The sequence below is a fragment of the Nestor notabilis genome, unplaced genomic scaffold (genome assembly GCF_000696875.1).
Source record: "Nestor notabilis isolate BGI_N333 unplaced genomic scaffold, ASM69687v1 scaffold884, whole genome shotgun sequence".
Lineage (NCBI taxonomy): Eukaryota > Metazoa > Chordata > Aves > Psittaciformes > Psittacidae > Nestor > Nestor notabilis.
The window spans coordinates 51,223-67,797 of record NW_009924028.1 but is presented as its reverse complement, the minus strand read 5'-3'; the positions used below and the strand labels follow the sequence as shown (position 1 = coordinate 67,797).

Sequence of the window (16,575 nt, the reverse complement as noted above, 5' to 3'; positions counted from 1 at the left end):
TGGTTTGGTTTCAGCCAGTTCAATGGGTTGCTGAGCTGTTGTGAACTCTGGAACAGCTTCTAGTATCCCCATCACCTCTGTGGCCCTGCTTTTGTCTGCCCCCTCAGTGATCTCTGCACACAATGCAGGCACGCTGCTCCTTGTGGCCCGTCTTGTTCTTGCTTCCTTCCATCTCTTGAAGCCTCTTTCCCAGGGCCAGACTGAGTAGTTTCCAAGGCAGGGGAAGGTCCTCTCCTCGTTTTAGAGGGCTGCAACAGACTCTCTCATATCCAAGAAACTAGGTTCTAACCCAGGAGCAAACAAGAGAGATTGCTTGTTTCAGAGAAGTGATGCTTCTCTGTTTTGGCTGCAGACTGCTGGAAGCTGGGCAGGTATGACAGGAAAGATGCAATTGTATGTTTGCCTTATTTGTATGTTCATTCCACATTATTACTGCTACTTTCCTTCTTGGAGACAGGACTTTTGCATAGGTGAACTTATAGTATTACCACCTATGGCTGTTCTCATGTTCCTTTGAAAAAATTAATTATTTATGCAAGGGGACAGGGAGAGGTTTTTGGATTCACTGAATTCTTCCATGATTTAGGACTGCTATTTGCTCCAGCCCCAGTGAAAGATAGAGTTTCAAATCATAGAGCTTGAGGGAGCTATCTTGGCCTTTTTTGCTTCTTCACCTATTGCCTGAGCCCATTTTGGTATCTTTGTTGCCATTTGTGACTCATCTGAACTATACAGGTCTAATTCATTAAGTGATCCACCTTACCCTACATCACTCTTTAGATGCCAGAGGACATTTTCTCAAGCTATACTGAATTTTAGTCATAGATCCTTAGAAACAAAACCCACAACAGCTAGATGGGCATTTGGCTTAGTAATTGATTATTTGGGGGTTTCACTGCTAATTAAATTTAATTTTGGTACTGCTAACCAAAGCAGTGTTAGCAAATAACCCAAACTTACGAACTTTAAAAAAAATTACACTTTTATTCCTTTAACTAGCTAACATGATTTCTATGACCTTTCTGGGTACCAGGACCACTTCTATAAATCAGCATTCACTTCTGTCAAGCAAATATCCTAAGTCTAAGTTTTCCATGTTGTCATTTCTCTAAAGGTAATATCAATCAATATTTACAGACAAAGGTTATCTTGTTTGATGGGGTCTCATTTATGTAGTTAAATCTAGTTTCTCTTGAAAACCTCTCTCGTCTTCTATTTTCACTGTGGTTTAACTTCAGTCTGTGGGCTTGGTTTGCAAATTCAGATACTTTTGAGGATCTGAAAGTCTCTTTTTGCAATTTATCTTAACTAGTTCTATCTTCCATCATTGAAATATTTTAAAACTGTGACTGAAATAGTGGAAAAGTAGGGAAATAATTGTTTCCATTCAGTTTAAACTGGCTTTTTTTCATTTGGTAGGGCACATTGTGCAGAGCTCCTTTTAATTTTATTGCCAGAACATTAAAGGAGAAACGTGTTCAGCTGCTGTCAATACAAAAGATTCCTGTTATATTGTCACTCCTTTGGATACCAACTGTCATATTTTCTCACTCGTTTACATAATTTACAGAAAAAATGTTGAAATTCACATGAGAAATTAAATGCCTTAATTGGAAAGGACTTCAGCAGAACAAAACCCCTAAATCATGTCTACAGAGAATGTTATGCAAATTACAGCAAAAAATCTGTTTTAACCCACAAAGAGGTGTGACACCCTAAATTCAAGGAAGTGGACTGGCTCAAAAGTTTCTCCCATAATATTCCTCTTGAATTTCATCCTGCTTTTGTTTAAGTGGACATGCACAATTTTCACTGCCATTTACATAGGTGAACCAATCATTATAATAGAGTTGGAACTGAGCGGCGCTTGTCTGGTAGCTTGCTTAGTGATAAAGGGCTGCACTGGCCTGGAGTGTAACAAACTTGCTTAATTTTGCTACTGAATCAAAAAATGCTGGAAGTTTCCTATCAGTATTTACTTGGCTTATGAACACTGAAGCCAGTTTTCTGTTACTGAAGCCTTCAAAGACTTTAACAACTAACTTCATCCATATTCTCTTCTGCAACATTTTCAGTATGGAATTCACCGCAGCAATGATTCTTCCCTAGCAACTTTGAGACAGGTTGGCAGGGTCAGTATGTGTAACAGCTTGTATGAGAGTTAGCAGTGCTGTAATCAAAGACAAAACCCCTTAAACTTAGAGATCTTTGATTAAATTATTCAATGTAGTTATGTGGGGTTGGTTTGATTTTGATGGTGGGGTTTTTTTGTTTTTTTTTTGTTTGTTTGTTTTGTTTTGTTTTGTTTGTTTGTTTGTTTTTGTTTTGTTTGGTTTGGTTTGGGTTTTTTCTGAATGTGCAGCCTAGAAAGCTGCCCAAGAACTCTAGTAAGCTTCCCCCTACCTCAACTTTTATCTGGACCTTCGGACAGAAAATGTATATGCATTTGAACCTTTGAACCTGTGCTAAGAAGTTTGTTTAGAATGGTGAAAATGGTTTTAAACTTGGACCACTTCCCCACAGCTCTGTAAGTAGTATCCTGCCTGACAGCATGCAGCAGAACTTCTCAGGTCCAAAAGATTTATAAATGGTCATGGAGAAAGAGCACAGGGCTGAGAAAGGTGTGGACAGATCCCACTAGGCTGAAAGGGGTGTTAATGTTGAAGCATCCATAAGACTCTTATTTTCACACTTTAAAATGTTATTCTGGAACTTCTTCTCATCTGCTATCAGTCATAAATAGGCTAAACCATGTTATGCTACCAGCCTGTATGAAAGTGGAGTTGTATAAATCTGGCACAGTTTACAAACTATAAAATTATATGTGCAGAAACAAACAAATTTGGCTAAAAATTTAAGTGTTTTTACACATAGAGAGGGAGAAAAAGATTAAATATTTGTATTTTGGAAATGTTTCATTTCAGATTAATTTGTGCAATAGTTAAAATGAAATGTTCATTATAGAGCTACTCAGTGTTACTGAGGAGTTATTTTACAAAATGTTTGAAAAAAAACCCCAACCAAATCAATCTAATAAGATAGTGTATAAATGGTTAGTGCTCAAGAAATCAGAAAATACTGCTGAGACAGTCAGCTATTTAAGCTATAAAATCTGATGAATGACACAGATTTAAGAAAGTATAGGCTTAATGCCAAAAGCCACATTGTTAAGTTTAGCACATCTCATATTTCACATCTTATATAACTATATGCTCATGGTAAAAAGCGCACATTTGCTCTTTAATTTGTCACTGAATATAACATTTACCTCCAGATTATCTACGCTCTGTGATATTAATCAGTTTTAGCTGAGGAAAGCTTGTAGGTATTACCTTCTAAGTGATGGCTCAAGTGATACTGAATTATCAATTGCATTTAAAGCTGCTACAACCAAGATTTTATTTTCCTTGTCTTTTTTTTCTTTTTGTTGTATTTTTATTTTATTTTATTTTATTATTTTGTAAAGCTTTCCAACATGGCTTAATAAATTAAAGAATGACATGCAAAACCTGGGAAGCAACATTTATGGACCTTTTCTATAGAGCTAAAAATATCATTTGAATAATCTGTTGTTGACTGGAAACTCCTTCACACATTTCACTAAAATAGATGGGTTTGGTCCCCAAAACATTTGGATTAGGGATGCCTTCTCTGTGTATGGTCGTTTCCAACTACCGAAGTATCAGTGGTGATGTCATGCTTGTGATATTGTGGGCAAAAAGGGGATATTCCTAATACCTGGAGCTAAGAATTTATTGTTAGTCTAATTAAAAGTTGTATCTGTGTAAGCAAAACACAACAGTTATTGTTAGTCCTCTTATGATAATACTAACACAGTCCAAATCATCTAATTAATACGAAACAAAACTCATTCATTAACAATATACACTTAAAAGTGTAAATATAACCCAACAAAACCCCAAAATACTCCCAATACCTTCCTTTATAGTCTAATGTTAGGGCCACCCTTTGATGCTCAGTAGGGTGCTAAGGTTCACAGATTTGGGCTGGGCAGAGACACAACATAGTGTTGCTATCTTCAGGTCGTTACAGGGGTGAGTGTGACAGGGTTCTCTTTCTCCTCTTTACCAGGAGGTGAGTAGTGTTGATGTTGATGTTTTCTTCCTTCCTGTACTTGGGTCCACTTGAACTCATTTTATACGTTTTCTAAAGCTTTACACTTCCCTTTTTCAAATTTGGTTTTCAGCTCTGCATTATACCCAATTTTATCATATGTGATATGTTGTATGTATATTACACACTTGTTTCTTGTGCTTTTGTTACCCTAAATGAATTTTGACAGTCTCCTAAGTTTGCTCTGTCATCTATAACTACAGTTAAGTTGCTGGTAAAACTGTGTCCGTTCATATCATTAGCTGCATTTACTTATCCTATGACCTCTTGTCTGTGTCAGCTTCTTCTTACTATTTTCCATTAACACTCCACCTACATGAAGCTGTGACACTGCTTTCAGTGACTAACGCAATTTCTTTAATTCCCCACCTTATAATGGTAAACAGAGCAATGAACTGTAACATCTGAAGAGTGTTCAGCCTAATGTAGTAAGATATAGTAAGTTTAGCGCCATGGTTTTAGGTAGTCCTCTTTGAAAGTCCTCAGCCCTTTCTGGAGACCCTTCCAGGTCTTTGCAGTTGTGGGGCTTGCAGGGGCTGATCTGCAGCCCTTTTCCTGAGGTGGTATAAGCTATAACTGTCAATGGAGTTTGGCATATTTAGTGCTTTTTACCTCCCTGCCTTTGCTTCATTCATGTGCTGATCACTATGAGAGTAGTGAGACATTGGAACACGTTGCCTAGAGAAGTTATGACTGCCCCATCCCTGGCAGTGTTCAAGCCCAGGCTGGACCAGGCTTTGAGCGATTTGGTCTAGTGGAAGGTGTCCCTGCCCATGGCAGCAGGGTTGGAACTAGGTGATCTTTAAGGTCCCTTCCAAACCATCTTATGATTCTATGACTGTATGATTCTATTTTATCTGTTCTGGCATGTAGTGGTATTGGTTTAAGATGTCTTGTACCCGTATTGAGGTCAAGAAGAGCGCTGCATGGAACTGACCTGCTGGCCTCTGAGTATGTAGTATGGAGATTTAATTGCACAGTGAAGATACGAATTGTTTTAAATTGAGACTAGAGGTAGCTATTTAAGTGATATCCTTGATAGTGATGTTGAAAAAACCCTGAATAAGAGTTAAAAATAAATTTTACAATTATGTCGTAATGAAAGTGTTGAAATAGAGCTAAACTGATGTAGTCAATTTGACTAAGATTCTCAAAGTCTGGTCCAGATCTTATTTACCACTCCTTCTGCGCATAACACTTAGATCTTGAAAATCAGAGAAACCTGCTTTCCATGATCCTTGCAGTTTTAATTCTCTATAGGGTCGTTTTGAAAAAATTCTGCCCTTGAAATTGCACAGTCATCTTTACAAACATGTAATTAAGCATGGAAAATATCCTCAGTCCTTGCAGCTTCCCATACACTTGACAAGGAAAAAAACCCAAGAACAGTAACAGTTGTACAAAAACTGCACTAGCAGATACTTTATTGCTTACTTCTGGAAAAGCTGACCTTTCCTTTTTCTTGATATTTGCATCTTCTCAAATTATTTTTGGTTCATAGGAGTCAAGAAGGTTATGGCAATAGAATGTGTTTATTTACGGTGACCTTTTCTGAGATAGCTCTGTAAATTTTTTAGCTTTATGGATTGGTGCAATATACATAGCTATATATCTGTCATCACAACCTCTCTGTAGATGCAGTGCCTAGCTATAGCAATCTCTAACTATATTAAAGATAGAACAGTGCTTATCAGTTGACAGCAAGTATTACTTATAAACATTCAGCATGATTTCAGAATGTATGGAATCAGGGATGCCTGATAAAATAAACCAAACAAATTACAGAAACTGAAAAACAGGACATTTTAATTCACAATCACAACGACTGATGAAATGTATTCCATGAGTAGAGCAAGCAGTGCTGAAAATGTCTTTGTTTTAATTTTTTCACCCCAGTATTTCTATATGCTTGTATAAGAGTATAATTGAGTATATGCTTTACATAACATTAAAACTACATCATAGTACATGAAGGACTGGCACATATCCTTTGGCTAAATTTGGAGGGGTTGTGGAGTTAGGTAGACATCTGATTAGGCTGTTGGAACACAGTAGTGGAATTCCTCATATATTCAATAACATGCTCTGTAACCAATTATTCAAAGGTAAGCACCAAATGTGTTTTAGCTGGTAAGCCTGTAATGGACACTGTGGGCTAAAAGGGTTTCTGCGGTTCACTAAATGTTACTGTGGCAATTTTGACAAATAGAGAATTGTTAGGATCTCAGAAAAAGAACATCATACTTTTCTCAGTGACAAATGTTTAAAAAAATCAATGAGTCGATTGTTTGCAGATGGAAGTATCATATTTCTATCTCGCAGAAGCTGGTCTAGCTGATTTAAAAAAAAACCCTCTACTTGTTTCTCAACCACTATAGATGTGTGACCCTTGCATATTGTGTAACCTGAAGGTTCCTCACTGCTATTACACCTCCTCCTCACTCCCTCTTGTCCTGCCCACAACTGTTGCCACAAACAGGCTGTGCCCTCTGGAACAGCCTAGTATCTACCCAATGATTTGCCAGGACCCTTTTAATCTTCTTATTTTTGAGCTAAATATCTTGGATTCATTAAATTTTTCCTCAAAAATCAACTTTTCCGAGTGTTGATTGAGCTTACTTCTCTGCCTTGGATTTCCTAATGGGTATTCATCTTAAAGTGTGTCTTGTCAAGGCTTACCAAGGATAAAGAGATCAGAGATTGCTTCACAGGATTTACTATTTATAGTCCTGGCTCTGTATTTCAGTGGGTCACTAGGCTCAGATGTGATCCACTGTATTCCTTGAGTCTTTTCTGCAGGACTGTTATGTGTCCAGTTGCTTCCCACCCTGGATTTTTACAGTTTTAACTCTTCTTGCCTAAATGCAGTACCCTGCACCCATCTTTTTTGAGGAGCATGCTGTTTTTCCCAGGCCAGCATTGAGATCATGCAATGTTATCCTGGCTTTGGTTTTCAGTGCAAATGTCTGAAGTGCCATTTCAGTTTCCACAGAAGTCAAACTTTTGTGTACTCTCATTATTCAATACATTATTTCAAATTCTATGCACGTAAAGTGAACATACAGCGTCTACATGTTCACATTATTAGGAGGAAGCTTATTATGCTGTTCAGATGGTAGTAGGTCAGACAAAATTACTTTTACTAAGGAATACATTTTTTTCTTAATGAGCATTTGAAAAGCCTACAAATTACATAGTAATTTTTTTCTTTCATTTCTTTCACTTTCTCCTACCTTCCTCCCACAGATTCTAGACTTCTATTTGATTCTATTAATTGTTCTCTATTTTCAAGTTCTGCTGTTTGATTATTTCAAAATAAGAGTTTTTAAAATAGGATTGCAATTGTATTCTGCTCATCATATGCTATTTGTTGTTCCAAAGGTGGTTTTTCCTACTGGGTAAGTGTATGAGAAAAGCAAAACACTAAAGCTATTTCTACTGTACTTTTTTTCCTCCTAAGCAGAAGACATGGGAATCTTTTCTAGGAAGAATGCATTATAAATTTGAAAGGTGCATTTTACTATAAAGTTTAATTTTATTTTTCCTAAAATAAATAGAAACCCTGATAGTCTTCAACAGGTACCAAAGCAGTACAGAAATGGAATTTAGATTCAATTTCTCTCCATGTAATATTTCCAAAGCATCAGTTACTGGCACTGAGAAGTAGTAAAGGAAGTGGTCTGTGGAACCATAAATGGGCTTTGCTTTCACTATAGCAATAAGAAGTTATTTTTTTAAATTATTTCTCTTCCTCCTGGTTCTCTTTCGTGGCCCAGGAAGCTAGAAAATAAATGAAGAGAGAAGCTAGTTTTTAATGTAGCTTAGTATTTTCAGTTCTTCAAAAAGGAAGGAATGCTTCAAATTGAATCCAGGGCAATGCAAAGCTACCCAAATATATAAAACACTGATATAGTAAGTTCACTGTCATGAACATACGTAGAAAGGCCTTGGAAAAGCCTGAGACAATCTGCACACTTAGGCAGGCTGCCGCTAACACTGCAGTTAAATTTGACAAGCAATTTGGCAGAGAGCAGTTAATCAAGAAGTTATGGCATACACTAACTACTGTGGCCTTCAGGCTTTAGAAGAGGACTTCACTCTTGTCCAGCTGTGAGGGTGCTTGAAATCAAACCATGATACTAAAGGGTATTATGAACAAACACCTTGCATGAAGTCCCCCAAATGTTTCAAGAGACTCCCTCGTTCCTCCTCTCTTCTCTGCACTCCGAGAGATGGGTAACTCCTCTTTGAAGGCATAGCAAGGAAAATAAATACACTCCAAACAGGCCATGCGTGTAGACTGAAACAAGCTCTTGCAGCCAGAACTAGCAGCTGAGGTATTTGAGCCTCTGGAGAGCTGTATTTGCTGGAGCACTGCAGGAAGACACCTCCCTTGTCCATCCATATTCCTTGTCAACAAGATTGTAAGGCAGGGCACTGTTCTCTCCTGCAAAGCTGCATGTGTGGAGCTAATGCATGCTGATAACATCTCATGGTGCTAGCAAATGCCTGCTTTATCCACTTTTTGTGCAATTCAATTGTATTTCATTAGCTTTAGCAAATAATCGTTATCTCCACATTGCATGTTCAAGTTGATTTTTCTGGAGGCAGGAGGGTAGAAATAATGCCAAGATATTATTACAAATTGTTCCAGAACTATTGAGAAATTGCTGTTCTTTAATTCTTTGCTTCATTGTACTTTCATGCAAAATGTGTGTGACAAAATGTAATGTTGTCATTTACATTTGTACAAAATAGCAGTAAAATTCTGCTGATGAGCCCCTGGTCTGCACACATCTACTTCCTCTTACAGTATTCCTCTTACAGGAATTGCCATCACCTTAATTTATTTAAGGAGGAATTGGGCCGAATGTTCTTTACTGGAATTCAGAGAACAGCCAAGAAGACAGAAGAAAGTTAGGCAGTGTATTTCCATGACCCCTTTGTGTTCAGAGCGAATAACTATTAATTTGCTTAGAGAGATTCGCTTTGTTTTTGGAAAGACACTAGATCAACTATGCTAGAAAAAAGACGTGGTAGGTAGGAACTGACAGTTCTCTCTTCACTTTCTTTTGCTACTTTGGGAACTCTGGGAGCACTCCTGACCCTGTGGTTGTAGCTGGTTGTGCAGTGTCTATACACATACCCAGAGTCCAGTGCACAAAAAAAAACCCCAACCCATACTTTTTCAGTTTATGCCAGAATCCAGCATTCATCCACAGCAGTACAATTATTACCACTCTTCGACCACTTCCAGAATCTCTTTCCAGTCGGTGGTAAAATGCCAGTCTTCACAAAGAAATTTGGGGCTAGCTATTCCTACCCTGCTCTCTTTTGTGGTTGTTTTTGCTCTCCTCCTCCCTTGCAGTATGAAGCTCATGCATGAGCTATTTTTGACTATGCATTCTGATTAGATCATTGTGACCAAAGCAGGGAATAGGCTTGTAGCATGTCAGCTTTTCTGTCATTAGAGGTGAGCAGAGCGGGCTGTGAGACATGGTTCTTGGATCCAGTGAGGCATTCAGGTCAGATTTTACTCAAAATCTGTATTGGGAACAATGTAGAAGCTGAAGCTACAAAATTAGGGTTACAAAATTCTTTTATTTTTCATCTCTCTGCTTAGCTTTGGTTTTGTTTCCACCTAGATGGTGGTATTTCTGCCAAGAAGCCATTATATTTCCTCGTCCTTCATACCTGCTCCCTTACAAGGATTTCCCTGTATCTCCCTGTACATTAAGTTTGCACTAGGCTAAAGAAAATTTTATTGTAAGAGCCACTTATGAAGGAAAGAGCAACGCAGCAGTGTGGAAGCTTTACAAGAGGAATGGTATTGGGGAGAGAACTAGGCAACAGAGAAGTCTTTTGTAGTGCTGGAAAATGTGGTTTCAGCCAAGCAGGGAGACATCAAAAGCAAAGCTGAACTGGGAAGAAGATGGCACTTGGAGATGCTTGAGAGGACAGGAACAGGTAAATGGCTAAAGAGTTGGTAGCACTGAGAGTGTTTTGGTTTTGGAGCCAAACAAAGCAAGAAATAGGATTTCACTGTGGCACAAATACCACAGCAGAATATAAAGCCATCTCAAAGCCAGACCTAGCGACAAGCTAGCTGCTTTAGATCTCCTTACCAAACAGACCAGCCAGAGTAACAACTGAGCTGCTGATTTTGGCTTCAGGCAGGTCTGGTTGCCCACACTGAGCTGCAGTATTTTCAGCAGATGTTCCTTACTGATCACAGTCAACCTGAAATTCTCATTTAAAGAGTGCAGTGTGCCACTGAAAGCTCCTAAGATGTACTTGAGAGAGCAAAATGCAGTCTTTGATTAGGGAATATTTATATGACACTGTATAGGGTTTTGGGGGAAAATAAATGTTTACAGCTTCATGAACACTGAGAACCTTTGGGGTCTTTATTTCTTTTATATTTAAATAGGATTTAAATGGAATATAGCTTAATTCTGAATTGTTGGATGTTTTTTTTGATCTCTTTCCTCTTTTAACTTAAATGGAAAAACACTTATGCATAAACTGTAAATTGAATGGCCTAAAATTTTATGAGTCAGTCTTCTGAATTTTCTTACCGTTGCTGAAGGCTTTTGGAGAGGGCTCACTTTATTCATCTATCTACTTCATAGCAGGAGCCTATTGTCCCTAAGTCATATTTGCTATTTGATTATAAGTTTCTGACTTAAAGTTTTTTGCCAGTAGAGATTGTTATTCTTCTTTCTTCCTCACTTTTTCTGCATTTCTGTGAATCCATCACTTTCTGACTGTGAATATACGAAATAGGATGAGCCGTATGAAATACAACAAAGAGAGAAATAGCTTGAAGAGGTGGAAAGCTTTATTTCTACGGCATTAAAAAGAACCCTTAAATTATGTATCTTAGGGTTTTGTGTAAAAGAGGAGCATCATTCTGAGGAAAATACCACCCAACCCCCTTTTCTTTCATATCTGAAATCCCATTCTATTGTTTAAGACAAATGTGCCAGAGGAATCAAACAGCTAAAGCATTTTAACTGTGCAGAGAGAAAATGAGCCTTGCTCGGACCGGAGATCTGTTAATTATATGCTCTGGCTGATTGTGCATTTGATTTGCATTTACTTTCAATCAATTACCTAAATATGTGCCTTAAAACACTTCAGGATGTATAGAGGGATCCTGTCTGGAGAAAGCCTGTTCTGCTATTTAAAGTCAGTTCCTCTTCTGTTTTAAAGAGATTTTCCTTTCCGTCATTTATCTTCTAGAGCAGGTAGCCAGTGAATCTTTAAGGGCCTGGGGCTGCAGCCAGCCTATTGGGAGATCCAGAATCCTTCAGTTTACCTCCTAAACACCTAAAGGTTTCTCTGTGATTCAACCATTAATTATTGGGGTAACCCAAATGTGCTTTATTTGCCTTTTTCCTTTTCTAATTTATTTGAATTTGAAGGCAGAGACCATTCATCCTGCAGTATCTGTGAACTTTCCCGGTTACAGAGGCACTTTGAAAAGAGCAAAACTAACTTTTACTTTGGTAGCCCATAAGAAGTCTGTTAAATGTAAAATGTTCTCTCTTTTTCTCATGCAGGCTGGATTGCCATGTTGGGAGCCATTTGGCTGCTTGTGCTAGCAGACATCCATGACTTTGAGATGATACTGAACAGAGTCGAGTGGGCAACCCTCCTTTTCTTTGCAGCATTATTTGTTCTCATGGAGGTAATATTCTCTGATTTTTAAAGCTTGAATAGTTACAGCCGATTTCAAATGTGAATTATGTTCCTAGGCAGATGCCTCTGCATATTCAATCCTGCTGGAATATTGTAGATTGAATGTAGTCATGGTAGAATAGAGAGAAATTGCAGCGTGGTGGAAGCTGTCTGAACCTCTTTGATATTTAATTTTTCAATCTAAGCTTGGTCTCACTCTCCTTCTGCTGCATTTGCTGAATATATCTGACATGATCATTTTTATATATGTGGAATTTTAGTTTCCAGGTATATTGGCAGTCTATGTGTGCATAGTTTATATGTATTTATGTGTTTGTTTTGCAATTATTTAGACAAGTGATACGAAAAATAAAAGAACAAAAATAAACTAGAGTCGGAAAACATTCCTAATGATGTCTACTGCATGCTGGCTACCAAATGGGATAAGAAATTTCATGGGAGTATGGTTTGATAGGATAGTATCACTGAATTTCAGATTGGAACTGCAATTAAAAAAGATACTCAGTACTTGAAATGCCTTTCTATCTTGCTGTATAGTTTCTTTGTGTTTGTCTGCTTGACTGTCAGAAACAGTCCAGCTGTGTTTGTATCCCATTTTATTTACTGTTTGATGATTTTATATAGCTCGAGAAGATTTATTTTTACCCCGAATGTTTAGATAATTCTTTGTACAAATACTTGTATTTATTGGCCAGTTAGGCTTTTAGAATGCTCAGCAGTTTTCAGCTGTAATTTGCTGGGTTTAAACGATGTAATACTGTTGTATAAACATGGCTGACAAAACCCAAGTGACCACTGACACTGCCATGGCTAGTGAATTGCCTGAGTGAGCAGCCTGGGAAAAGCCTGTAAGAACAAATTTGCTCACACAACCTCCTTCCCCCATTTCCAGTAACTGCGAAGACACCAAGAATTTGTAAGTTGAGACCTATTAAAAAATCATCAACGGTAAAAGGGACAAAATTTGAAACAAATAGAGAGAATAATCCAAGTAACTTTAATTAATGCCAAACTGGAAGTCAAGGTCTGGTAACCTGAGAGAAAATGAAAGGAAATTCTGATTAAGGGTTTGTTTTCAAGCTACTAGGTTCAAAATTCGCCAGAAAATATTGATTTATTATACACCCATTAGTACAGGCAATTTTTTGTTCTCTAGCTTACCAGGATCTATATATCCTTGCATTTTCTAGCTCTTTCAGGGAATCCATACCTAACCCTTATTCATTTTTTCTACTGCTGCTGTAACAGTTTGTTAGTTGCATTCCCTGATGTATTTATTGTTTTAGCTTGGATTGAATGTTTTTGATTTTTATTTCAGTGCTGTGTGACTCTACAATAACTTAGTAAAACACACAGGAAGTTATTTGCCATTTACCATCGGACTTAGATGCAATTGTTGTAATTCACTGAACTTCCATTTTTATGATTTCTCAGGTCACTAGTGAATAGTTTGACAATAAAAAAATATTTTTCTTGGCTCTCTAGAATAGCAGCAGTTTAAGGTCATGAAAGAAACTTGTATAGATAACCAAGAAAAAAGTGTGAGACATTAAATTCTTCCACATAAATGAATGAGAAAAATGTTCTGTGCACCATCACTGCTAATTTTGATCTGAATCTATTACTCTTTGGACTTGCAGGAGATGACAGTCCTTGCCAAGGCATTTTCCTTTCATTTAGGTTAACAATGACAAGAAGAAACAAGTCAAAACAAAGATATGCATTGAAGTATAAGAAATCTTTTCATAGTCTAGGCATTCATCAGTTGTCAGCTCATATTCTTCACCCTTGGTGATCCTTCATCTTGGATGGTTCCCAGTTTGAAGCTATTTCCTACTGCTGCAAATGTTCCCTTTCCTATTACAAGGCTCATTTAAAAACCTGAGTGGAACTTAGGCTGCAAGTCAATTTGGAAAATGTGATTTGAGTTCTAGAGCAATGAGGGAACTCTTGGAGGTTCTGCCTTTGGGTACTTATCGGTCCAGTCTGGTAACTGTTTTGGGATGAAAAAGTTGGAAATCCTTTGGAGCATTCTTGCTTTCTATTTTATACTTTGGGTAATGTACCTCTACAACTGTCTTTTTAGTCCTTGTTCACAAGTGGCTGTTACAGGCTATAAAATCTGTCTGAATCTTCTGTGACATAAGTTCCTCTCTCAGAGATACAGTATTTTGTTCACTTTATAGTCAAATTGACATTTTACCTTAATTGCTTCAGGCAGAGTTTATTTACAACAGTTATCGTGGCATATTATCTATAAGAGGATTTTATACAGATTTTTGTGCCTAAAATAAACTTTGATCTAAAATGGTACATGAATTTTTCTGCAGTACAACTCTATTTTGAGCTGTCAGACAGGAACTAGTACGGCTGAAGACACTAATTAGTACTGTAATACTTATTCCTCTTAGAAGACATGGGAAGATCTTGGAGACCCTCTGTGCAGATTACACCTAGGGGAGGTCAGTGGCAGGGTGCTAATTGACTTTCACTTAGGTGCTTGCAGGTAATTGGCCTGAGTAGCATAGAGACATCCTGAAGCTGGTTGTTTGATCCGTACTTTCATAACCTCTGACATGACAGGCTGCCTGCAGACTGACTGTCTTGCAGGAGTGATGTGTGTGTCCTTCATTCACTTCCCTCTTTCCTGAATATCTCTTCTATAGTACCATGTCTGGATTCCAGAATAAATTTTGAGTGTTACTGAAAAGTAATATGTTCTGTTAATAGATAATTAAGTAATAAGGCAGGAATGTTAACTGAATGCAACTCTGGGTCTAATTGCTTACAACTATGTGTTAAAAAGTTTATTTAGAAGTGTGAACACAAAGCAACTGCAGAAAAAAATTACTGTTCATTAAGTGTATTGCTTTTGCAAACATTTAAAAAGTCACTGCCATAACGTTTGAGCTGATAAAGCAACACAGAGAGCTTAGAATGAAAATAGTAACTTGAAATTATTAACGACAATTTCTTAGGAAACTTTCTCCTGGGAAGTTAAAGTAATGAAAGAGTACCTATTTTTTAAATGCCAGGGTTATGTGTATGTGTTTAAAAGTCTTATCACTTGTTTTCTGCATGCTGTGTCTTTAAATGTAGATACACTTTTTCTTTTGCAATGCATTGTTAAAAGGAAATATAATTTCTGGGCCAAATTTAATATGCAGTGATACCCAAACTACTAACATTCAGCTGCTTCCTGAATGAGCTGCAGGCACAGGAATTGTGGGTCTGAATGACAACCCCTTTGTCACTCTGACATTACCATGTTTTATACCACACCACTCTGTGCCTATTAGGATCTTTGTCCATCTCTGTCATGGAATTTGACAACATGTGAGTTGAATGGTGCTTTTTCCACCAATGTCTCTGAAGGGCTCTGTCTGACTGCCAGGTGTGTGGGTTATATGGAGTTGCATTGTGTGAATACTGACTTCTGTGGCTCTGTGTTGGATCACAGTCAGTAAATGAGGCATTTCAGCTGACTGATTCTTTGTCATGGCAGAAAAAAAAAAAAAAAAATAAAGCCAAACAGCTTGGTCCAAGCTGAACCAAAGATGATTTTATCCCTCTTAGAAACTGAGAAGTCATAAAATAGAACATAGCAATAGATATACCTTTTTAACCTAAAAATAGTACTTCATTCTGGACACTTGTAAGAAAAGAAAACAAGTAAATTACAGGCTAGCTCTCATGAGTTAAAATCACCCTTTTACCTTGTGGTTTGAGGAAGCAGATCATTCTCCTGGGTGTGAACACTCAGTTTGTATTTTCCTGTCTGCCGAAGGGGCGATCAGAGTCATCACCACTAGGCTGGAGTCTATGTCTTTTCATCAGTTGTAGTAACCATGGTTGTATAATATGCTGCCTAAGTATCCTGTAGGAGTGGGAGCAGCTCTCACAGGGAGGACAGAGCACTCTGGTCCAGGCTGTCCCTGGATCCAGTGCTTACAGGGCTCGCCTCCTCCATTCAGGTGCTTGACTTAGGTATTGGAGAGCTGGTTTTCCTGCCTTTCAGGTGCTGCTGCCTCAGTGCCTGTTTCCATTCACTCAAGATCTCTAGCCTGGTTTTAGCAGATAGGTATTGTTGGGGTTTTTACGGGTCTGAGAAAGCTGTTTAACAGAAATACATAATTTGTTTTCCCATTTCTTCATCTGAGACCGAGCACAAGATGCCTGATTTCATCTGACCTTAAATGCATGATATACTTCTACCTATATTGTGGTTTTGGGGAAGTTGGTTTGAAATCAGTTGTGTTCAGGTATTCAGAAAATGTGTATCCACTGAAGAATGTAATCTTTAAATTTCATCCGTTCTCTGATGCCTGTGTCACACATTCTCAAGTAATATTACCAGTCATTCCACTAAAACCAACCCACTTCTGCAAATACAGCTACCAATTTCTGACACGCCTCTTCTTCCCATTAACTGCAAAGTTGCTGTAGAAGCTATGTGAGATGAATACTTTGTGAATGGGAAGGAATTATTGTATTTTCTTACATTCATTGAAAAAAATGTAGCTGCATCCAGTACTTCACTAGTTGATATCATTTTTTCTTTAATTTTTTTTTAGGCTTTGGCTCATCTACACTTAATAGACTATATAGGAGAACAGACAGCTTTATTAATAAAGGTAAGTTTAAAATATTTACATTTTTTAGCGGGTAGGGAAAATAGTTTTACTCCAATAGCATAATGAATAACACTTTCATTTTGAATTTAATGCTGATGATTGC

The 16,575-nt window shown here is 37.6% G+C and overlaps 1 protein-coding gene across 1 annotated transcript in view; it reads left to right on the top strand.

The window, feature by feature from the left end:
- The window catches only part of LOC104404079 (P protein-like), a gene marked incomplete at its 5' end in the record, with an annotated part of 68,773 nt that overhangs the window by 27,139 nt on the left and 25,059 nt on the right, over positions 1–16,575 (top strand). Inside the window, 2 exons of the mRNA XM_010012430.1 lie at positions 11,700–11,827; positions 16,413–16,472. Coding sequence (XP_010010732.1) covers positions 11,700–11,827; positions 16,413–16,472 — 188 coding nt within the window. The remainder of the gene's footprint in view (positions 1–11,699; positions 11,828–16,412; positions 16,473–16,575) is intronic.